General features: G+C 40.9%; 1 protein-coding gene and 1 long non-coding RNA gene across 2 annotated transcripts in view; one reads left to right on the plus strand and one right to left on the minus strand.

Annotated features, from left to right (window-relative positions):
- Positions 1–24,171, plus strand: part of usp24 (ubiquitin specific peptidase 24) — a 214,826-nt gene that overhangs the window by 15,969 nt on the left and 174,686 nt on the right. The window contains exons 2-3 of the mRNA XM_069938902.1: positions 20,388–20,553; positions 23,247–23,314. Of these exons, the coding sequence (XP_069795003.1) occupies positions 20,388–20,553; positions 23,247–23,314 (234 nt within the window). The remainder of the gene's footprint in view (positions 1–20,387; positions 20,554–23,246; positions 23,315–24,171) is intronic.
- On the minus strand, positions 5,586–11,206 carry LOC138763920 (uncharacterized). The gene is made up of 3 exons (XR_011357898.1): positions 11,072–11,206; positions 8,755–8,924; positions 5,586–5,843 (listed from the first exon to the last, which is right to left on the minus strand). It is a non-coding gene; the product is annotated as an uncharacterized lncRNA (long non-coding RNA).

Raw genomic sequence — 24,171 nt, forward strand, 5'->3', positions numbered from 1 at the left:
GTGATCTCAGCGGTTTTACTTACCCTCTGTATTGGCTTCTAATCTGATGATTCGCAGCTACCATGCTACACTATGATGAAGCCAGCCAGGATGCTCTCTTGTCAAATGTTGTTAGGATGGTGGCCGGTAGTCTTGCCCTCCTCAACATCCTTAGGAAATGTAGGAGCTGATGCACCTTCCTGACTAATGAGGAGATTCCAAGGGTCCAGGATAGGTTCTCCTTTAAATGGACACTGAGGAACTTTGTGCTCCCCATTCTCTCTATACGATATGAAGCTAATTCATTGCTTGCTATTAACCTGTGCCCTTAATACGATGTGTTTTTGCTCCAGCAGCTGACGTGGACATTACCCCTCCATAAATCTTCGTCCGCGAAGCCAAGCCAAAGAAAGAAGAATTTGCATTTGCAAGCTACCAATTCCCCATTCCTCAAATGTGAGACTTTTAAGGAGGGCAGAGATTTTAAATGATCATTCAGCCAGTTGGAGGGGAGAAGGTCAGAACAAACTGCCAGCTGCAGCGCTGAGACAAAATTTGACTTGGCAGTCAGCCTGGTTTGTGGCATTTAGGAATGATCAAAATATTCTTCGATTAGAAGAAAGTCAAACAATTAAAAATCCTTATTAAAATTTAAATAATAAAGAAAGCCAAGAGGTTAAATGCACAAACTTATTTAAGGAGTTAAGTAAACTAACAATTATGGATTGAATGAAACTTTTTTTGTTTCTTGCATTCATTGGGTTTACTGTTCCTGTGCCTGGTGCAGGTTATTTGGATGGATCACCCAGTATTTATGTTGGTGGAATAGTTGTATCTAAATGATTTTTTTTCCTTGGTTCTAGGGATAGTCCATTGTTGGAGCATTATTTTTGAGTAATGACCCCAAATCAGTTACGTAGGACAGTGTATCTACAGCACACATGTCAGACTCAGGCCCACGGGCCAAATTTGGGCCGTGATATAATTATATTTGGCTCACAAGATCATATCAAATATGTATTAGAGCTGGCCCGCTGGCCGCCGCGCTAGTATAGCGCATGCACAACTAATACTACAAATTCCAGAATGCTTTGCAAATGCGTTGCCGCCGGCCCGTCAGCCCGCTAATCACCCCCACCTCCTCTCTTTACTTTCATTAGTATCTGCGACCTGTCACCTAACTCACATGTAATAAACCCCTTACGAAAAATGGCCAAACGAAAGACAGAAAACAGGACCTTTCAAGACAGGTGGGAGGCAGACTATATGTTCATCATTTTAAAAGACAAACCTGTTTGTCATTGAAGCAAGTTGTTATTTTTTTGACTTGTTGGCTTGTGAAAAAAAAACATTTAAAAGGAGCTTAAAGGCTATAGAGAAATATTATTTATTGAATATTTTATTTCTCATTTGTTAATGCTTCTTCTGGAAAGAGTTTAACCAAAACTATTATTAAACATTTATTTTAATAAGAAAAAGTGTAACATTACATATGTTGAAAGGAGAGAAAACATGCAGATGTTGAAAATTTTCAATAAATATTTAGTTTGGCCCACGACTAAGTCCAAGTTTTTAATTTTGGCCCTCTGTGAATTTGAGTTTGACACCCCTGATCTACAGTGTTACGAACTAACACATTTTGTTATGAAAACTAACAAAAAAAGCAATGGAAAATTTTATTAAACTATTTTTTTGAATATTTTGTTTGTGATTTTCCAAACTCAAACTCAAATATATATTAGTATTGAATACAGTTTACAGTTGTCAATTCTGTACAAATTTCTCTACAGAGTTCAACCTCTTTCCATCCCCCTCCCACCACCCCCAAGACCCTCAACATATTAATACTTAACATTCAACTAACCACATTTGCACAAGACACTAAGGGGTGATAACCTATATAAGGATTTTGTGGGTTTGTTGTGGCATGGTGGCCAGGGCTCAGGCTGCTTTTTTTTTCTTGACTTTACCTGGCTGGGATGAGATGGACCCACCACATCCCCCACCCCTCCACCAGCCGCGAAGCACGATGGTCCACACTGTAGTCGTGCTCCCATGGAATTTAACTATGGTTACCAAATTTTTATAAAAGTGTCATTCTTTTTCCTTGGGTTGTAAGTAATTTTCTCCAGGGGAACACAGCTTTGCATCTCCATGTTCCAGTGAGCAATATTCAGGCAGGAGTTGGATTTCGAGATAACTGCTATGTACTTCCTGGCCATTGCCAATGTGATCATTACGAATTGGATTTGAAATTTGGACAGCTTCATTTTAAGTGTTATATCCATTATGTTTCCCAACAGGAACAACTCAGGGACCCGTGGGAATTCTTTACCTATAATTTTCCCTAGGACTTGGCCTAGTTCCACCCAGAAGGGTTTTGTCTTGGTTCATGCCCAGGTTCTGTGCACAAATGTTCTTGGCTCAATGATGCATCTGAAGCATTGGTCATATAATTCTGGTATAAATCTATACAATTTTTGCAAAATCAGGTACAGCTGTTGAAGAAAGTTGTATTGCACCAGCCTATACTGTGCATTAATGATTGCAGTCATGCTAGTCCGACAGTATTTGTGAAGGCCAGGTTTGGGTCCTTCCACTTGGAGCAGGAAATATATTGCCAAGATGAACCTCTGTGCGTTCCCCTTCGAATCATGGTCTCTATATCACTACGCTCTGGTAGGGCCATAGTTGGACCTAATTTGTCCTGCAAAAAGGATCTTATCTGAAGATAGCAGTGGAATGTCTTATTTGACAAACCATATTTATGTTTGAGTTGTTCAAATGTTTTTAGGTGCCCCTGCTCATAACAATCCTCTATGCACCTGATGACATTATCAAAGATCTTGTTACCTACCATCAATGGTAATAATCTATTCAGAGTCAGGGGTGTTTTTGGGGACAGCCCCACTTTGGTTCCCAAATATTGGTTAATTTTATCCAAATAGTCATGATTTGTTTTAGTATAGGGCTGCCTGCTTTCTCAAATAGCAATTTAGCATCCTATTTGTAAATAAAGTCCTCTGCTACCTTTTCACCCAGCACGTGCAGGCCAGTTTGTGCTCAGGATGGTACATCTCCCCCCACAAAGAATGAGGCAATGCATCTCAACTGGGTTGCCCGATAGTATTTTTTGAAGTTTGGCATTCAAAGTCTGCCAAGACGATAATCCCAGGTCAATTTTTCCATGGTTACCCTGGCTACTTTCCTACTCCACAGAAATGTTCTCATGCGAGCAGATTTTGGAAGAATTCCTGGGGACACACCACTGGCAGTGTCTGGAAGCCTCAAGAACACATTCATTTTAGTAATGTTGTCCCTGCCCACTTAAGTTTATGGGCAGGGACATCCAGCTATTTAAGTCCTCCTCGATTCTCTTAAGCAAGGGGGTATAATTTACTTTATATAAATTATTCAAGTTGTCGTCTATTCTGACTCCTGGATATTTGATCCCATTTTGTGGCCACTTTAAATAGCGGTTCTCTTGACATTGGCTGTAATCCCCCTTAGTGAGTGGAATAATTTCACTCTTATTTCAATTAAATTTGTAGCTGGAGATCTCCCTATAGTCCTTCAGAGTAGAGCACAGTTTGGACAGCGAGTTTAATGGTTCTGTCAGATATATCAGTACATCATCTGCAAACAAATTGATTTTATGTTCTTCCTGGCCTACCCTAAAACCCTTGATGTCTAGATCGAAGCTAGCGGCTCCATGGCTAGTATGAACATGGTTGGAGATTGTCTGCTTGATGTTGTCCGTGGGCAAGGTAGATAAGTTTGTCCATTAGTCACAACCTTAGCCTTAGGCACATGGTACAGTGCCCTTATCCAATTTTTAAAAGTTGGCCCTAACCCCCAACCTTTCCAGCACCTTGAATAGAAAATCCCACTATTAATAACATAACAGTTCTTACTTAACTCTAAACTTCACTCTAACTTAATTCCCACTGTGCGGAAATGTGCGTGCGTGCGTGTGAAAATCCAAACCATTATAGTTTAAGCTGGAGTCTGAAAAGCCAATTTTAAACTTTATCATCAAACATCTTGTGTGACTTCAATATTTTTAAATTGCAGCTCAGAAGTAAATATGAAGCACTTTTAAACATTAATGTCTTCAGATCTCTTTAAACTCATGCGTCTTTTTGATCAGTTTTCTTTCAGAGAGATTTTTTCATACAATAATTTCACAAAGTCCCTCTTGTCTTGACTAAGATTTATGGAGTCTGTTTTCCACAATAATTTCCTTCTTAATCAAGAGCGAAGTGGTCTTGCTCGCTTTAAAGCCACTTATTTTGCATATCCCCTATGATAAGGATAATAAAATACAGAGCAGCATCGCCCTCTTTCTCCAGACAGGAGAGTCTTTTACAGGATGGTCAATTTCTTCAGTCTAGTTTCAAAGTATCTCGCTCTGCCTTCAGTTATGTTTCTCTGAAATCATCATCACTCTTTCAGTTTCATTTCAAAACACAACTCATAGTTGTGTTTCCTTCCTTCAAATTATTACTTCACAATAATAAAAGCATTTGACCTCATCTCTGTCCAAGAGGTTTAACGGCTTTATGTCTCCATAAGGTCTGAGCACGTCACTCTAGGAGGAACGTTCTTAATTGCATAGCTGCCATTATAATCTTGTATACACACCCAATGAATCAGTTTAGACCCACTTCAGTTCCATTAGGGTCTTGTCCTTCCAGACGGCGACTCTGAAATGTACTCTCTCTCTCTGAATCTCTTGGCCTTTTTCCACTGGCATCCCAGTTAATTGGCCGTGCAATGTCCCGGGATAGGAAGCTGTTTGTGCCGTTTCCACTGGGCCACCTTTAACTGGGACACTGATGGCTTTTCCACTGAACCGGTGCTTAAAGAGTCTACCTTTGAATGGAATGGATGGAAGTTGTCCTTTATCCACTGGTTCAATCGGCATGCTGGCGTAAGCTGACACCAGGGATATGAGTAGGGGTAGAGACTGTCAGTCCACAGCGTTATTTGACGCCAGCGTGCTGATCATTTTCCTTTTCCACTGGACCCTTAGCTGGTTATTTCCTGGGACAAAAAGCCACCATTACAACAGGAGTAACTGATAATGTTTTCCTACAAAGTTCAGGCCCTCATCTTTAAATTTTTCTGGTGGGACAATCTCCTTAAATTTTTGAAATGTTCATTCACATTGTCCTTTTTCGCATCACTTTCTAATTTCTTATCTTAAGTTAAATTATTCTCTAAGAATGATTATTTTTGAATTGTATTCAGTTGAATATGGTTAGCCTATTATTAGTATGCAATTTCCAAAAATGTTATGCAGTACAACCATTTTAGCAAGTAGTTTTTAAAAAATTCTCCATCTAAAAAAAACATGACAGGTATTATCGTAAAGCATATGTTCTATTTTGTCCTGTAGGTATTATCATTTTCACAATTTACTATCCATTAGTTACATCCACTTTTTGCACAGCTTTCTGAGGCAGTGTTGTTTTGTATCCAATTTTTAAAAAATCAGAATGGAGAAGGGTGAATCCAATCTTCCTTTATTCTGCCATTTTTTATAAAATGCTGTCCAATTCTACATCGTAGCTCTCTCTGCATAACCCTGCAGATTAGCTTTCTTCAAACACCTATCCTCTTGCCTTTTCCACGTTCTTTTAAAATTTGTTTAGTCATGATTTTAGATTGTGCATGGTATTTTGTAACACTTGTTGGTGGAATGTTTTATTTCCCTTTCTAATTTATTTTGGTGAATTTTTCCTTACTGTTCTATCAGTATCTCTTAATTATGGTGAACACTTCCAGCTTCTCTGATATCATCACTTAATTGAGGATTCCTTGTCTGCCATTTCATGCTTCAGTCTTCTCTATTCAAGGCCCTGGCATTTTGTAAAGAAGAAGGTTCAGAATCTTTATACCAGGGTAAAAATGTCACACACGAGAAGAGGTAAACAAGAAAATCTACAGATGCTGGGATCTAGTGCAATGCACAAAGTGTCGGAGAAACCCAACGAACCATGCAGCATTCATAGGAATTAAAAGGCAATTAATGTCTGCTGGAAGATGCGTGTTGAAGTTTTGGGGGTGGGGGGGGTGGGGTGGTGTGGTGGGATGCAGACAAAGTTTAAAAGTCATGCTTGGAGTTAATGTTTTGTGCCTGGAACAGATTGCCAGGAGTAATGGTGGAAGTCAAAAAAATTGAGCATTTAAGAAAATGCAAGACAAACACTTGTACATGCAGATATTAGAGGGATGTGTATCATGTAGAAGCTGCAGAGTTTTAGTATAATGTTTGTCACTGTGGGCTATAGGGCCTTCTTTATTTTCTATATTGTGTGCAATATTTCAGCTACATCTAAATGTAATTTGTCAAAAAATAATAATTGATGCAATCTTTTTTTATACACTCTGCACTCTTATTTATTCCATTATTTTTCTTGATTTCTTTCTCAACATGTTCTACCGTCAAGGATCTGTGGGTATGCATCCTTTAATTATGCATTTTCTCAAAATGGTATGAAATGGGTAAACAAAAAGGAATCACTTCCATCGGAAATATCAATTGTCAACAAACCTGCTGATAGGCTTATTAACACCAACCACTTACTGTTGCAGAAAACTACAGAACTTCATTTATTTGGTAAAATGCAAAGTCACTTGAGTGCAAGGTCACTTTGGCAGTTAAAGTTCTTGTTAAATTTAAATTGCTTTTGAAAAAAACACATTATATATTTATTTTTTCCACTTTTAAGTGGGTCTTTACTCTCTTGTTATTTTGAATCTGACCACAAAATGTCACACATGGAAATTACTGGAGGTTCATTTTTATAGCTGACTCATAATAGTCAACAAGGAGAAATATGTCACATATTTTGATAAGGAATTTCCTGCTTCAAAAACCCAAATTAGATTTATTGTTTTGAAACTAAAGCTTGTATATTGACACAATTGTGGAACAAAACCATTTAGATTAATTTCAAAGTTTCAGTGGAAACTTTCAAATGTCACATTTTGGAATCTGAGTCACTTAAATTTTGGTTGTGTAGCCCAGTTGATTATAGTATCTATAACTAGGTGATATTGTCATAGCCATAGCACAGAAACACACTCTTAGTCTGACCACATCTCATACCATCAAACTCCCATTTATATTAGTTCCATTTATTCTCCCTTCATTCACATCAACTCTTCCCCTGATTCCTCCATAATAGACAATTTACAGTGGCTAATTAATCTACCACTCCACTCATTTTGAGGGTATGGGAGGAAACTGGATCACCCAGGGGAGGCACATGTCGCTACAGAGAAGATGCAAGCAGATAGCAATAGAGTTTCGTATTAAACCAGGGTGACTGAAGCATGTGCCCGCTGCTTCGCCAGCTGAACCACAATGCCACCCTTCTACTATGTAATAAATTTATTCCTCAAGAATGCATTCAGTGCCTGCCCATAAGAATGGTGCTGCTAGTCAAATAGTTGCTGTTAAGCAGTTAAAGGGGAAGCATGATGAGGATTTCAGATGCTTTTCCCTTCATAACAAAATATGGATGACCGAATGAGAACCTCTTTGGAATAGATGCTACAGTTTGAAGTTGATGTCCATTCACAGTTTTGAAAGAGTATGATGACCCAGAGCTGTTATTTAAAATTGAACAACATCTGGTCATTTATGATGTCCAGAGTTTTGAACTTATTTGCAAACAGACTTCTGGTATTATTAAGTTCAAATTTATTGTCATATTTTACCTGGTATAGTGAGAAGGGTTATTTTGCGAACAATCTAGCAAATCAACTCTAACATTCCTAGAGCTATACAAAGTAGAAGGGCAAGAGCACAATTACCCCGTATAGGGTTACAGTAAGAAAGATGTATTAGAACACAGCAAGGGCAGCATGTGAAGTTGATCTGTAGCTGATAGCAGAGGGAAAGAAAGTGCCTGTTGATTCACGATTTCACACTCTTGAACCTTCTCCCTGATGAGAGGAGGAAGAAGAGAGCATGTGATGGGTCCTTAGCATGTAAACTGCCTTTTGGCAGTGGGGAATGCATATGGAATCCATGGAGGGCAGAGAAGTGTGCATAATGTTCCAGTCATCACCTTTTGCAGATGCTTCTGATGTCAAACACATGAGCTAGCACATCAGGCAGTGATGTATCTACATGGTATACTTTTTTGATGGTGGACCTGTGGAAGTTATTAGCCCCTTTTCCACTGGCATCCCAGTTAATTGGCTGTACAGTGTCCCAGGATAGGAAGTTGTTTGTGCTGTTTCCACTGGGCCACTTTAACTGGGACACTGACTGCTTTTCCACTGAACACATCTCATCCCCGAGGATCAGCGAGTCTACCCTCAAATGGATAGAAGTTGCCCTTTTTCCATTGGTTTAATCAGCACACTGGGGTCAGCTGGTTAATTGCCTGTAATTCCTGGGCAAGGTACCAGTGGAAAAGGGGCTGTTGAGTGATATGGGGAATCATGAAAAGTTGAAACTTTATTTATGACATTACATTATGGGTGGAAGGCCATCTGTTTGGAGACATTTGTTTTTTAGACATACAGCACAGAAACAGGCCATTTTGACCCACGAGCCCCTTGCCACCCAATTAACCTTGCCCTGGTGAGTTTCAAACGGTGGGAGGAATCCGGACCTCCCGGGGAAAACCCATGCAGACACAGGGAGAACGTACCAACTCCTTACAGACAGCTCAGGATTTGAACCCTGGTCCCAATCACTGATGCTGTAGCAGCGTTGTGCTAACCGTGCCACCAATAAAATTAAAACCTAACCTGTTTCTGGCCAATTTGATCCAAGCTAAGGCCAAATGTCTTTGATGACTGAATCCAAACTGGAAGCACATTATTGGGCTCTGGACATGTTGGCAGGCTCAATCTACAGTAATGCCATACATTAAGATGAGGCATAAAATGTTAGGAACACTCAACAGTGCAAGCAGTATCTGTGGAAAGAACAATTATGGTTCAGATTAAATAGAGTTCATCAAAACTGGAAAAAAGAGAAAACAAATAATTTTGTGTTGCAGAAAGGATGAGGAAAGGGACAGAAAGGATAAAGAATATATATTTGGAATATAGAGTGATCTTAGATGTTGCATGATCGACAGTGTTTTCAGTTTTTTTCTGTTTCTATTCCAGATTCTTTGTGTTTGTAATTTTATTTTTACTTTCATTTGGATCAACAAATGGCTTCCTGTGCAATCTGCATTCATAAACATAATTGATGTTCATGGGCATTCAACCTTATCACATTCTATTTCCTGAAGTATTAGTGTGTTTATTATTAAGAGATGCTCAGTTTAATCTGATTCTGGCTCAAGGACTTAAACTTGTTTTGATACCCGACCTAATCCATTTCGACTGGTTTGGCTGGTCAGACCTTTCAGCTGTTAAAATTATCATGCAATACATGTCACTTGATCAAACTTCTGGGAATGTATCTGACCAGACTTGGCAATCTGATGTTTTAATAGAAGTCTATTAGATTTTTAAAAAAATTAATGGAGACTTTTATAATTTGAAATCTGAGCTCTACACATTAGGACTGCAGTGTTATTACATCAGATTATTTCTTCATAATAAGTTTTGAGTATTTCCTATCTTAATCATTCAGCCCTGACTTAAAAATGTTGTAGTATAGTGAAGCTATGGTGGCACTACAACCCCCAGAAGGCATCAAACTGACTATGTGACGTCAGTGCTTGATAACATCAAGGCGTGTTGGGTGCGTGATTTGGGCTGTTAAAAGATTGCATGCGTTCTGAACAGTAAATAAGTTTGATTCACTGAAGAAACGCCTTATGTGGTTATTTCGACATGTCCACTGTGATTTTAGTGGCCACAATTGGTGACCCGATGAGTCCAAAAATGTATTTTTGGACAAACATGGACTCTGCAGCCATCACTGTGAAGCTGCCACCTTTCGGGACAGCTGAGCCTGAACTGTGGGTCCAGCAGGCTGAAGCACAATTTCACCTTTACAAAGTTGAGTTGGACACCATTCATTATTACCATGTCATCAGTGCCCTTGACCAAGCTGTCGCTAAGAGGGTTGATGACTTCCTATGGGATCCACCACATTTCAGCAAGTATGATGCTTTAAAAGCACTTTTATTGCAGGTATATGGTATGTGCCGTAGGGAAAGAGTAGCCAAACTACTACACCTCAATGGGTTGGGAGACCGTGCCCCTTCAGAACTAATGGATGAAATGCTGTTCCTGGTAGCTGGTGAAAGTTCCAATCTGCTATTCAAGCAGCTCTTTTTAAAACAAATGCCAGTTGATATTGGGCTCTTGTTATTCAAGTGTTAATTCGAAGACTCAAGGGTTGTGGCAGCAGAGGTTGATGTTCTATGGCTTGCTAAAAAGAACAGCAAGGAAAAACAAGTATGTACAACCAACCCCTCCACTCTTGACCCCATATCACACTCTTAGTGCTCTTTACAAAGCACTCCCTATGAACATACGATGCCCCAAAATGGGCAAGCAGCCTGTGGACACTTTGTCTTGCTGTTGTTATCACAGGCATTGGGGAGTAAATGCCTGCAAGTGCATTCCACTCTGCTCGTTTGCGGGAAACAGTCAGGCCAACCGCCAGTAAGGGCTGTGGCGGTTGGCAAAAAACCTACAAGCCTATTGTGTGTATGGGATTAGTTGTCCCAGTGAAAATTTCTGGTGGGCATGGGTTAGTGTATTTCCACTCACAGGTTTTGACACAAGCCATCCTACCCCAGACCTGCAACTACGAACAATTAACAGTTCCAACATTCTGACCTTCCACACCAGGAAGATGAATGCCAAGTTCAAGAATCATCTTTACACTTGGCCATTCTTTATAGCAGCAGTATCCCGACCTTTGCTTGGTGCAGATTTTCTTCGGGCTCATTCATTCCTCATTGACTTAAAAGGCTATCAGCTAATAGATGGAACCTCTTTTGAGACCATTCCTCTGGCAGACGCCTATACCCCTGCTCTGCGCCTCCAAACATTAAGTAGAACAGTGGATAAATTCTCCAAGCTGCTGGAAGATTTCCCTGAAATTACTACACCACAATTTTCCACCTCCACTGCAAAGCACAGTGTTACTCACCGCATTTGTACTAAAGGCCCACCTATCCATGCGAAAGCACTTTGCTGGCTGCCAGAGAAACTGTGTTTAACTAAGGATGAGTTTGCCAAGATGGAGGAACTAGGCATAATTCATAGGTCTGACAGCCCCTGGTCATCCCCATTACCCATGGTCCAAAAACACAATGGAGGTTGGTGACCATGTGGAGATTACAGGTGGCTTAATGATGCCACCATCCTGGATTGTTATCCGATACCTCATATTCATGATTTCTCGGCTAATTTGCATAGTGCAAAAATCTTCTCCAATATAGACTTGGTGCATGGCTATCACCGTCCTGGTGGAGCCAGAAGACATTCCAAAAACAGCAATAATTGCCTCGTTAGGGTTGTTCGAATTTTTAAGAATGCCATGTGGATTAAAGAATGCTGCTCAATCATTTCAACGGGTAATGGACACTTTAGGACATGATATGACCATTTACCTCGACGACATTTTAGTGGCCACTGGGACCAATTAGGAACATTTGGAACATCTTCATACACTTTTTATCTATCTTCAAGAATTTGGATTGACAATCAATCCAGATTTTGGATTGATTTTGGACAAGAAACTATTGATTTTTTTTAGGGGCATAGAATTACTCCAGAGGGCATGACCCCACTTGCATCCAAAATTGAGGCCATTACAAAATACTCAAAACCTGCTACAGTTAAAAGCCTACAGAAATTCTTAGGAATGGTGAATTTTTTTCATTGGTTTCTTCCAGGAGCAGTTCAGATCATGAAGCCTCTTTTTGATTTACTGTACGGTAAAACTATCCATTGGATTGAAGAGGTAAACAATGCCTTCCTGAAGACGAAAGAATTGCTGACTCAGGCCACTATGCTCAGCTACCCAGTTTTAAATGTGCCACCGCCCTTTCTCCAGACGCTTCCAATCTGACCGTAGTAGGTGCACTTCATCAACATGTCAATGGACAATGGAAGCCATTAGCATTCTTCAGCCGCCATCTTTGTGAAGCAGAAAAAAAATACAGTGCTTTTGATAACGAGCTTTTTGTCATTTACTTGTCCATTTGAAACTTCCATTATTTTTTTGGAGGGCAGAGAATTTACTATGTACACCAATCACAGGCCTTTAACTTTTGCATTTTCTAAGGTTGCAGAACCCTGGTCTGTGCGACATCAATGGCAATTATCATTCATTTCAGAATTTTCAATGAAAATAGTACATATTTCTGGAAAAGATAATATGGTAGCTGATGTACTGTCCCCTTTTGCTGTACTCGAGATTTCGTCCGTGGATCAAGGTATTGACTCTACAACTTTGGGTGTGGCCCAAGAACATGACCATGAGATGAATGCTCATCGGACTGCAATCACGAACTTGTAATTGAAGGATGTCCAGTTTGGACTTCTTGGCAAACTACTCCTCCGTGATGATTCAATGGGACACCCACACCCAGTAGTTCCATCATCATGGAAATGTTGAGTATTCGACTCTGTGCATGGTCTCTCACATCCATCAATTAGATCGACCGTTTGTATGGTTTCTGACATGTTCATGTGGCACGGTCTTAAAAAAGATGTTACACAAAAGGCGAGGTCATGCATTGCCTGCCAAAAGGCAAAAGTTCAGCGACATACAAAGGCACCACTGCAGTCCTTTCCAGCAGTTACTCGTCATTTTGCTCATGCCCACATGGACGTTCTTGTTCTGCTTCCTGTTTCAAGAAGATACCATTATCTTTTTACAGTAATAGACATATTTACTTGTTGACCTAAGGTCATGCCTATGGTAGATGCTACTACAGATACTTGCGCTCGGGCTTCCTCAGTTTCTGGCTGTCTCATTTTTGTTTACCAGCGCATGTTACTTCGGATAGAGGACTACAATTTACTTCCTCGATGTGGACGGCCTTTTCTTGCTTACATGGTACAATAATTTGCCGTGCAAATGCCTATCATCCCCAGGCTAATGGAATGGTGGAAAGATTTCATCGACATCTCAAGTTGGCCTTGATGGCTTGGTTAGTTGGCCCAAACTGGGCTGATGAGCTACCCTGGGTATTACTAAGCATTTGAACAACTCCAAAGGAGGACCTCCAATCTTCATCTACGGAGCTTGTGTACAGTGCACTGATGGTGGTCCCAGGGGAGTTCGGCCTCTACCATTCCAACTCCAATAATGATCCTAAGGAACTGTTGGCTAGGCTAAGGGAGACTTCTATACCACATCTTCTCACGGAGAACACTCTTCCCTCATGCCCGAAGACCTCAAAAACTGCGAATATGTCTTCGTCCATAGGGGAACAGTTGGTCAACCTTTCCAGTTGCCTTATGAAGGACCTTATAAGATACTCGGACAAACTAGGTCGACCTGTATTTTGGACATTGGAGGGAAGCCACAGTCTTTCACTATTGATAGGCTTAAACCAGCTTATGTGGACAAGTCTTCCTCACTGCAGCAGCCAACAGTCTGTTGCAGAGGTCGACCTCCTAAAAGACAGACAAACCTTTCTGCTGGTTCTGGGGGTGGGGGTGGGAGGGCGCATGTAGCGATACTATGTTGGCACTACAACTCCCAGAAGGCATCAAACTGGTTATGTCCCTCAATGTGTGATGACGTTAAGGTGTGTTGGGCATGTGATTCGGGCTTTTAAAAGGTTGCTCATGTTCTGAACAGTAAATCCATTAGATTCACTGAAGAAACGCCTTGTGTGGTTATTTCATCGTGTCCACTGCAATTCCAGTGGCCACTGTAGTCTCTTAAGACACAAGACTGCTTCCACAACCATATTTAAGTTTTATCCATTTCTGTTGTTGCTGCTTGCGAAGTAAATTTTCTTGCACTTATTTTAAATTACTTGGTCTTGCAAAATGTGGGTGGATTAATGGAATCTTGTAATTCTTGAGTTTCAGAGACACAAGCCTGTTGTCTCAATTGGTCAGCTACAGTATTCTGTATTCAAACAATAATTTACCATGTTTTATGCAACCTATCAATGTATGTTTTCGTCATGTTTGCATCGTTCTCTCAAGATCCCTCTAAACTGTTTTCACAACTCAGTATATTTGTTTGTTTCACACTCTTTTGTGTTTAATGGAACTATCATATTTTATGGTTTCTAGTTTTAATCTTAAGTGGAAACACATTCTCCATCAACACTCAAATTTTGGTATTGTACCTGATTTGGCATTCCAGTCTGGAGTGCTAATTTTGCAATCATGTTATTTTACTTCGATATATTAACGTCGTATATAGAACCTCACTTCAACAGCTATTTCAATATAAAAGATGCAGTATTGTATTGCATTGGTGAAATAATTTATTGCAATTTCCTGTCAATAAAAATGTAATATTGATGAAATTACTTGTAATTAATTCAAACAAAGTAACAGACTGTTTAGTAAAAAAACAGAACGCTGGAGAAACAGTGTACTTTATAAAGTATATCAAATACATCAGAATTGAGGTCTTCAGGTTATGTATCTTTATCTTTGCTACATAAAGTACACTGTTGGACCTGGTGAGTTTCTCCAGTATTGTGTTTTTACTTCAACCACAGAGTCTGCAGACTTCATGTTTTACAAAAGACTATTTAGAATAGGGGAGTCCAAGAAATTTTGGAAAAGAACAAGTTTTTTAGTTGTTTAATCATTTGAGTTTCATTCTAAGCTACTTCATTGTTGCTTGCTATTGGGGAATAAAATAATTATTTCCATTTGTATGTTGGTGTTTGTAATGAAGTTGTTATTTTTCATAGACTTTCATTAACAAACATGCCCTTGTATTCATTCATTTTAAACACAATTTATCTTTGTTAATTTTTTCAAGGATTCTGAATTATTTCAAATTATATAAGCAAAAATAACCTCAAGGCACTTTTTATCAATTTACACAAACAAATATAGAATTGATCACCAGTATATAAAATTGGATTGAGGCTTACCTGGCATTTGACTTGTAGAACATAATTTAAATACATGTTACTGCCATGATAATGCTTTTTGGTCAAAAGTCTTTTCTTTTTTAAAATGTGTTTATTGATTTTCAGTAATAATAAGTTTGAACAGTGCAATTATGGAATGTGCTGCAGAAAAGAGAAGCATTATGAGAATAATCATACATATGAATTCCCAAAGCCCAGCCATAATAAAAAATGGACATATATTTGATCAAAAGTTGATGATCAACTTGTATATTAAGCATCTAATGTTATCTTATTAAGTACTTATGGTTTAAATAGAAAATATTCCACCTCTTACATGTAGCAAGATACATGAACATCAAATCTCCAGTTAACATGTATTTAAATTGATATGTCAAATCTATATTGATGGACAGCAATTCAAAATATTTTCCTGGAATACAAAATTCATTATACACAAGATATTTCATTGAATGTTTGATAGTATACCATTTTCTTCTTCTCAATTAGTGTTCACTAAGGATGAGGTTTTTTTTAATGAATGGGAAATTGGTTTGTGCCATTCTCATGGATCTTGCAGCTGCCTCCTCAATGCAGAAAGCAGCAGGCAATTTGCCTTTTTAGTTTGCTCTTGACTTGAGCACTAATGAGGCTGGGACCATGCATGGCTGTGTCTTGGGGAGTACTGAGGAACAGAAGTATCTTGGACTATATACATAGGTTATTGAAGGTGGCAAGGAAGGTAGTTGAAAAAGCAAAAATGCTTGAGGAACTCAGCAGGTCATGCAGCATCCATAGGAGGTAAAGATGTATAACCAATGTTTTGGGCCTGAGCCCAAGGAATGACCAAAAAGCAACAGGTGCCTAAATAAAAAGGCTAAAGGAGGAGGGAAGAAAGAACAGGGTGAGGAGTGCAGGCCACGGGCAAAAGGGCATAATTAGAAATAGATAGGAGGACAGGAAAGAATGGTGAGAATTTATCAGGAGAAGGGGGTGACTCTATAAATGCAGAGCTGAAGGAAAGGAGACAGAGAACTGGCAAGAGAGAGAGAGAGAGACAGATCTAGAGGAAAGGAAACACAGAGATAGGTGAAAGGGAAAGGTGGGTGGGAGGGGGAATAACAGAAACTGGAGAAGTTGATGTTAATGCCATCTGGTTGGAGGGTGCCTAGACAATATGAGGTGTTGTTCCTCCAATTGGTGGGTGGTCTCAGTCTGGCAGTACATGAAACCATGGACAGATAGGTCGGCATGGAAATGGGATGGGAATTGAAATGGGTTGCCTCTAGGAGATCTCTGCTATTGTGGCAGACAGTGAAGGTGCTCCCAGTCAGCATCCAGTCTGCCTGATGTAGAGGAGGCTACAATGGGGACACTGAATGCAGTGGATAGGTACCAAGGGAGCGATTGGAGGGAAGGGAGGAGTGAATGAGGGATTCGAGGAGGGGGCATTCTTGTGGAAGGTGGGGAGGGGAAGAGGTGTCTAGTGGTGGGATCACGTAATAGATGGCGGAAGTGGCTGACGGTGATATGTTGGATGAAGAGACAGGAGGGGGTGGTATTTATTTATCGTTTATACTTTTCTTTCTTTGGCTTGGCTTCGCGGACGAAGATTTATGGAGGGGGTAAAAGTCCACGTCAGCTGCAGGCTCGTTTGTGGCTGACAAGTCCGATGCGGGACAGGCAGACACGGTTGCAGCGGCTGCAGGGGAAAATTGGTTGGTTGGGGTTGGGTGTTGGGTTTTTCCTCCTTTGCCTTTTGTCAGTGAGGTGGGCTCTGCGGTCTTCTTCAAAGGAGGTTGCTGCCCGCCAAACTGTGAGGTGCCAAGATGCACGGTTTGAGGTGATATCAGCCCACTGGCGGTGGTCAATGTGGCAGGCACCAAGAGATTTCTTTAGGCAGTCCTTGTACCTTTTCTTTGGTGCACCTCTGTCACGGTGGCCAGTGGAGAGCTCGCCATATAACACGATCTTGGGAAGGCGATGGTCCTCCATTCTGGAGACATGACCCACCCAGCGCAGCTGGATCTTCAGCAGCGTGGACTCGATGCTGTCGACCTCTGCCATCTCGAGTACTTCGACGTTAGGGATGAAAGCACTCCAATGGATGTTGAGGATGGAGTGGAGACAACGCTGGTGGAAGCGTTCTAGGAGCCGTAGGTGATGCCGGTAGAGGACCCATGATTCGGAGCCGAACAGGAGTGTGGGTATGACGACGGCTCTGTATACGCTTATCTTTGTGAGGTTTTTCAGTTGGTTGTTTTTCCAGACTCTTTTGTGTAGTCTTCCAAAGGCGCTGTTTGCCTTGGCGAGTCTGTTGTCTATCTCATTGTCGATCCTTGCATCTGATGAAATGGTGCAGCCGAGATAGGTAAACTGGTTGACCGTTTTGAGTTTTGTGTGCCCGATGGAGATGTGGGGGGGCTGGTAGTCATGGTGGGGAGCTATGCTCATATGGTAAAGACAAGATGGCTTTTCTCCTGGACCATGGAGCATATTTACATAAATAAGCACATAAAATATTAAATATTAAGATCTATATTGGAAGAATCCCCGGTACCAAAGTAGAGGGGAAGGCACATTTTTTGAAGGAGGCCATCTTGGATTATAAAAGAAATAAGTAATTTCCAGACAGATTTGAAGACCATAAAAAGGTGGTTGCTGGGCCATTAAGATATAATTTGGATTACATGCATGCAGCTAAAGTCTACCAAGATTAATTGAGTGTGTAACCTGGGATTAGCTAGGAGAATTTTGATAAATGTCTGTTTGTGTATTTTGAGGACTGAAAACAGCTAAGTAAAATATTTAATTAATGGAACCAAGTCTATCACGTGTGGGTTTGCATCGCATTGTACCCAGGATGAATTTTGAAAGGGGATTTAAAGTGAGTCTATATTTGTCTTTCGGTTCAGATCAGTTTTTATTATTATTTGGCAAAATCAGTTAAATTCATTCTTGAAAATTTTCACGATTAAAATGTAAACGTTCAGTCTTAAATTGGATGTAAATTAAACCAGTAGTCATGGTTTGAAGTGGTAGGGCTGCCTGTGATTTGTTTACATTGATTTTAGAGAACTAAAAATGAGGATCCCCTTCCACCATTTGGTTATGTGATAAAAGCTAGTCTTTTACTTGAAAGTAGAGCTGATTTTGTTGTTTTTGCTTATACTTTATTGAAGCAAGCAGATCCACTGTGCAATCTGCCAGGAAATGTGGCAGCACCAAACTCATTCCATTAGTCACAATGTGGGCCCTTTCATACAACAAAAACCCCAACTGGTTTTGCTGATATTGAGTGCAAGGTTGTTGTCATTACACATACAATGAGCTAATCTATCTCCCTCTTGTACGCTTCCTTATTGCCGTTTGTGATTCTGCCGACAATGGTGGTGTTGTTGGCAAACTTGTAAATGGCATTGGAATTGTGCTTGGTCACACACTTGGTGTATAACAAGTAGAGCAGTGGGCTAAGCACGCATCCTTTGGGTGCGCTTGTGTTGATAATCAGTGAGGAGGAGATGTTGTTTCCAATCCATACTGACTGTGGTCTTCTAATGAGAAAGTCAAGGATCCCGTTGAGGGGAGGGTGGGGGGGGGGGGGGAGTACAGAGGTTTAGAGTTTGTACCTTTTTGACCAGGACTGAGGGAATAATGGTATTGAAGGCCGAGCTATACTCGATGAAGAGTAGCCATATGTATGAATTGCTGTTTTTGTGGTGATCCAGAGCTGAGTGAAGAGCCAGTGATATTAGATCTGCTGTGGTGCAATTGTGATGAAAACCAAATTGCAATGGGTCCAGATCTTTGCTTAGGTATGAGTTAATTCTGGCCATGACCAGCCTCTGAAAGCATTTCATCACAGTAGAAGTTAGTGCTACTGGGAGGTAGTTGTTGAGGCAGCTCCCACTACTCTTCTTGGGTACCGGGATGACTAATGCCATTTTGAAGCAGTGGGAACCTCTAACTGCTGCAGTGAGAGGTTGAAAATGTCCGTGAACACTCCGGCTTGGTTGGTTGGCACATAATTTCAGTACCCAGCCAGATATGCTGTCGGGGCCTGAATGCTTTGCAAGGATTCACGCTCTTGAATGATGTTTTGATGTCACTCTCAGAGACAGAACTGGGTCCTCAGCCTTTTCAGGAATTCTAGCAGGCACTGTTTGGATCTTCTTCTCAAAGTGGCCATAGGTGTTCAGCTCATTTGGTAGTGAAGCATTGCAGCTATCTATTGTGGTCCCCCTCACTTTGTAGGTTTTAGTGGCCTGCACTCCCTGCCATAGCTGGTGTGTATTTGTCTCTAGCTTCCTTCGGTATTGCCACTCTGCTTCAGAGATGGTCTTCCGCAGGCCGTACCTGGACTTCTTGTAAATATCGTGATTCCTGACCTTAAATACCCTTGTTCTCACCCTCAGCATGTTGCGAATTTCCTGATTCATTCAGGGTTTCTGGTTGGAGGACACCCAGTATTTGTGTGTGGGCACACTCTCATCCATGCAGGTCTTGATGAAGTCAGTGACACCTTTTGCATATTCACTTAAGTCTATGGATGTGTTCTTGAATACGTTCCAGTCCACCTATTCAAAGCAGTCCTGCAGACAATTCTCTGCCTCCTTTAACTATACTTTTGCCATCTTCACCATTGGTGTTGTGGTCTTTAGTCCCTGCTTGTACACCGGGAGTAGAAGTACAGTCAGGTGATCAGACTTGCTGAAGTACAGTCATGGTATGGCTCGGTATGAGTTTTTCATGGTGGTATTAGTGGTCGAGTGTGTTGGTTCCCCTGGTCTCACATGTCACGTTTTGGTGGTAGTTTGCCAGACACTACTTCAGGTTGGCCAGATTGAAGTCTCCCACTATGATTGGGAGGGCATCAGGATGTGCTGTCTCATAACAGTTTGTCACAATGATCAGTTCTTCCAGTGCCAGCCTGACATTAGCTTGGGGCGGAATGGACATTGTGACCAGGATGATGGTGGTGAACTCCCTCAGCAGATAGAATGGGTGACACCTGATCGCCAGATGTTCCAGGTCAGGGCTGGGACATGATCATCATGTCTGAGCACCATGATGAATTGATGATGACACAAACACTGGCAAGGTGGCAGACAAATGGAAATTGAGTACTTATAAAAGTGCACAAGTGTAGCAGCTGATACCTGCCACACACTCACAATCACACGTTTACATACGCACCATGACTCTTCAAATTGGAGGAGTACTTGATATGACACAGTGCATTTTTGGGGATATGAATTATATGTTTTAAAATGATTATACACTGTACTTGGGATTTGAAGACAAATGCTGTAATATACCTTTCTGCATGAGAAACTGAAAAGAAGAAAAAAAGAAAAAGGATACTAAAATGTAATTAAATTATTCTTCTCTCTCTTATTGCAGAGGAGCAATGATGAGAATGGAAATTGTTCAGGGACCGTTGAATTCCCAACCACAAACCTATATGAATTGGAAAGTCGAGTATTTACTGATCACTGGTCCATACCTTACAAACGTGAAGAATCACTGGGCAAGTGCCTGATCGCATCCACGTGCCTAGCGCGGCTTGGTAAGTTCCACAGTGGATTTGAGCAGGTAAACTGCTGCACCATATCTTTCCTCGCTGAGTGTCTCGCCCAGAAATAACATACTTTAATTTATAGCATTTAACAGATATCATGGAAAATAAGAAGTGGGCAAGGGGCATTCAATTCTCTCTGGTAGAGGTGGACTATACTGTTAAAAAAAAAATTGTGTTTTTCATTGATGGAATGTGGCACTCACTAGCATGTGGAGTGGTGGATGCAAGTAATTAGAAATATTTAATAGGAGACTGAGGAAGACTGTTGTCCTGATTTACATGAGAAGAGTCAGGAAGTGGTGGGAGTGTGGAATGAACTGCCATCGGATGTGTTGAATGCAGGCTCGATAGTGTGTTTTAAGAATAAATTTGATAGGTACGTGGATGGGAGAGGCCTGGAGGGTTATGGAATGGGAGCAGGTCAGTGAGACTAGGGAGATGATGGCTGGCACAGACTAGAGGGGCCAAATGGCATGCTTTATTTGCTATAGTCTTCTATGGTTCTAAGAGGATGGAGTGTGGCATTAAGGTCAGGATGGAGAGTTGGGGTGAATGGCTTTCTGTGCTATTTGTATATAATCACATAATTAACACTTAGAGAAAATTTCCTTCCAGAATACTAATGCAGACTTTAACTTGTGAAAATTGCAGATGCAGGCAGAATATTGTGAGTGCTTTGTGCGGGCATGTGAAAATTCCACATTTTAAAAATTGATTTTCCACATTTTTAAAATGATTTCCACATTTTTCACCCCTTCGCTCACCAGCACTGTTGACTCTACAACTGTGACTGGCTGTCCAGTCGCACGCTTGCTCGCGGCTCCCTTCCTCATCGTTGTTTAGATTGATGACACATGAATGGCCACAAGAGAGGTGGGCTGTGCATCAACAGGCACACCTGCACTTGCCCATCTGTGGGGCCAGGGCAAGTGAGCACAGTGAGTTAACACATAGCAGTTGCCTGGTATCGTCCTCCGAAGCAGCAGGAGTAGAGGCTCCGTTCAGGTAAGTTCAGTATTTCGAGGCCACCTTAGCTGAAATTCAAACTGCAACGGTTTATGAGGAGGAAATTCTGAGCCCGCTTTATGACGCTGGGGAGCTGGCCTTTGAATGCATGGTGCTGTGAGGGCCCATGGGTATGGGAGGAGATGGCTATTTTGTGGAAGGAGCCTCTTGCCTTCCAGAGGATTGGGGAAGGAAGGCAAGGGTTGCAGAATATACTGCCTCTGGGTGCTGGGCGCAGAATGGGATAGCACTATTTAGAGATCCGATGCAGGGATGGTAGTTACTGTCTGGGGACTGGGTGCAGATTGGGCAGCAGAGCTGCCTGGATATTGGTTTCAGGTTGAACACAGGCTCAGTGTGGGGATTTGGTGAAGGTTGGGCAGGGGTGTTGCCTGGGAATTAGGTGCAGGTTATGCAGGGCTCTGCCTGGGGATTGGGTGCAGATTGGGCAGGGGCTCTGCCTGGGGATTGGATGCAGATTGGGCAGGGGCTCTGCCTGGGGATTGGATGCAGATTGGGCAGGGGCTCTGCCTGGGGATTGGATGCAGATTGGGCAGGGGCTCTGCCTGGGGATTGGATGCAGATTGGACAGGGGCTCTGCCTGGGGATTGGGAGTAGATTGGGCAGGGGCTCTGCCTGGGGATTGGGTGCAGATTGGACAAGGTTGCTGCCAGGTGATTGAGGACATGTTGGACAGGGGCGTTACCTGGGGAGTTGGTGCAGAGTAGTAGTTACGACTTGGGGGATTGGAGGCAGTTGGGCAAAGACACTGCTTAGCATGCTTGGTGCTAGTTATGGGGAAGTACTGCTTGGGACAAGGAGAACCAGACACTCTGATTTGAGCATAGGTCAAGCAGGTACTGCCTGGTGATCTGGAAAGGGCTTGGAGTCTGGGTGCAGATGGTAGTGTCTGTCTGATATATTGTGCTCACTGTCAAAAAAAAACAATTAATTTTGTTTAAAATGACTAGTTTTTTTAATGGTTTGAAACTGGTAATTTGTGTGTACGTTTTCAAAAATGTTCAAAATGTGGGGGGGGGGGACGCTCTTCCCCCAAAGCCCCCCACAAAGGGTGCTAAGCCCCCATGACCTCCACTGTATGTCTTGCGCAAGCGTTCAGTCCTTTTCTTCATTTTACCTCACTCACATGCCTGTTTGTGATGCTTTATTATATCCAAAATGCTGTATCAGGAAGATCTCTGATGTTTTCTTCATCATATCTATTTGTCTATTTTTTCCATCTATCTTATCCAATTGCTATGATCGGGATAATGCTACATATTTTTCTATGCAGAACAAGATTTCTTGGACAAACTTTGGGAAGTGGTTTACAAGTAGTTGATTTAATTTTGGCACAGAGTCTACTCGTAATCAGAAAAATAAATCCTATCATATCTCTAATTGTTCCAAGGTTACATTGGAAACATGTTCGCAACCTGGTATTGAAGGGACATGGTGAAACTATGTTGTGAGCCATGACCACTGTAGCCTCACTGCAGACCCCTTTTAAATGTATCATCCATAAAAATGAGAAACCTATTCTGTTTTCCTGATAGTAAAGTTTTGTAAAGTTTTAAGGTAGTCAGGCAGGCAAAAATCTCCATGCATTTTCTTGTTATTAATAACTATGGCCACCGAAGCTTTTTGAGTTTGATTCATATATGTGATTGCTGTAGGTCTCGCTGATCCTGATGAAAATTGTAAACGATTTACAGACCGATGTATGCCTGAAGCTTTTAAAAAGGTAAGGAAAAGCAATTTAGATGTTTACAGATTATTAGCGTGACATTGCACCTATATTCTAACTTGTAGAATTGAACTTTATTTTGTAGGTCAGCTTTGATCTTTCACAAATGCTTGTATTTTCATGGTATGGAACAAAACTGATCTGATAGCTGTGCGCTACATTTGATTGTATAAAGCCATAAAAGATTGTAATGAAATGCCTGAAGTTTTAAGCATTATTTCAACTTTCAAAGTTGTTTTGTTTTAGACTCGTGAATTTATCAGTTGATTTGTCCTTCACATCTTATTGCACTCGGGATCGAATTGTTCTATGGTATTTGTTTTGTCAAATTATTTGTTTGCTTATTATCAGCTTTGTAATTTTTTGAAGAAGAATTATGGGCAAGAGTTAATTTTACCAGATCAAACCAGGTCAGATATGTATAGGTTGTTATAGGAGAAGATGGAAAAGGTAGATATGAATAAGATTAAAGAGAAATGGGAAAATGATTTAGATATTATTTTGACATGGGAAGAATGGTCAAAAATATGTGTGGATAGTGTTACAAAGTTAATTAATGAGAGCTATAATATGGTTAATTATAATTTTTTACATCAATTATATTTGACTCCTGAGAAAATGAAGAGATATGGATTTAGTTTAACAGATTTGTGTTTTAGATTTGGAAAGCCAAAAGGTACTTTTTTCATTCAGTTTGGTTATGTAAGAAAGTTAAACATTTTTGGGAGGAAGTTGTAAAGTTTTTGAGAGATTTGTTCAAAATAGATTTGCAATTGGATCCATTGATGTTATATTAATGTGCCTTTTACAGAGTTACGAATGATTAAATCGTACTCAGCTTTTTTAAGATTAGG

Source organism: Narcine bancroftii, chromosome 5, assembly GCF_036971445.1.
Source record: "Narcine bancroftii isolate sNarBan1 chromosome 5, sNarBan1.hap1, whole genome shotgun sequence".
Classification (NCBI taxonomy): Eukaryota; Metazoa; Chordata; class Chondrichthyes; order Torpediniformes; family Narcinidae; genus Narcine; species Narcine bancroftii.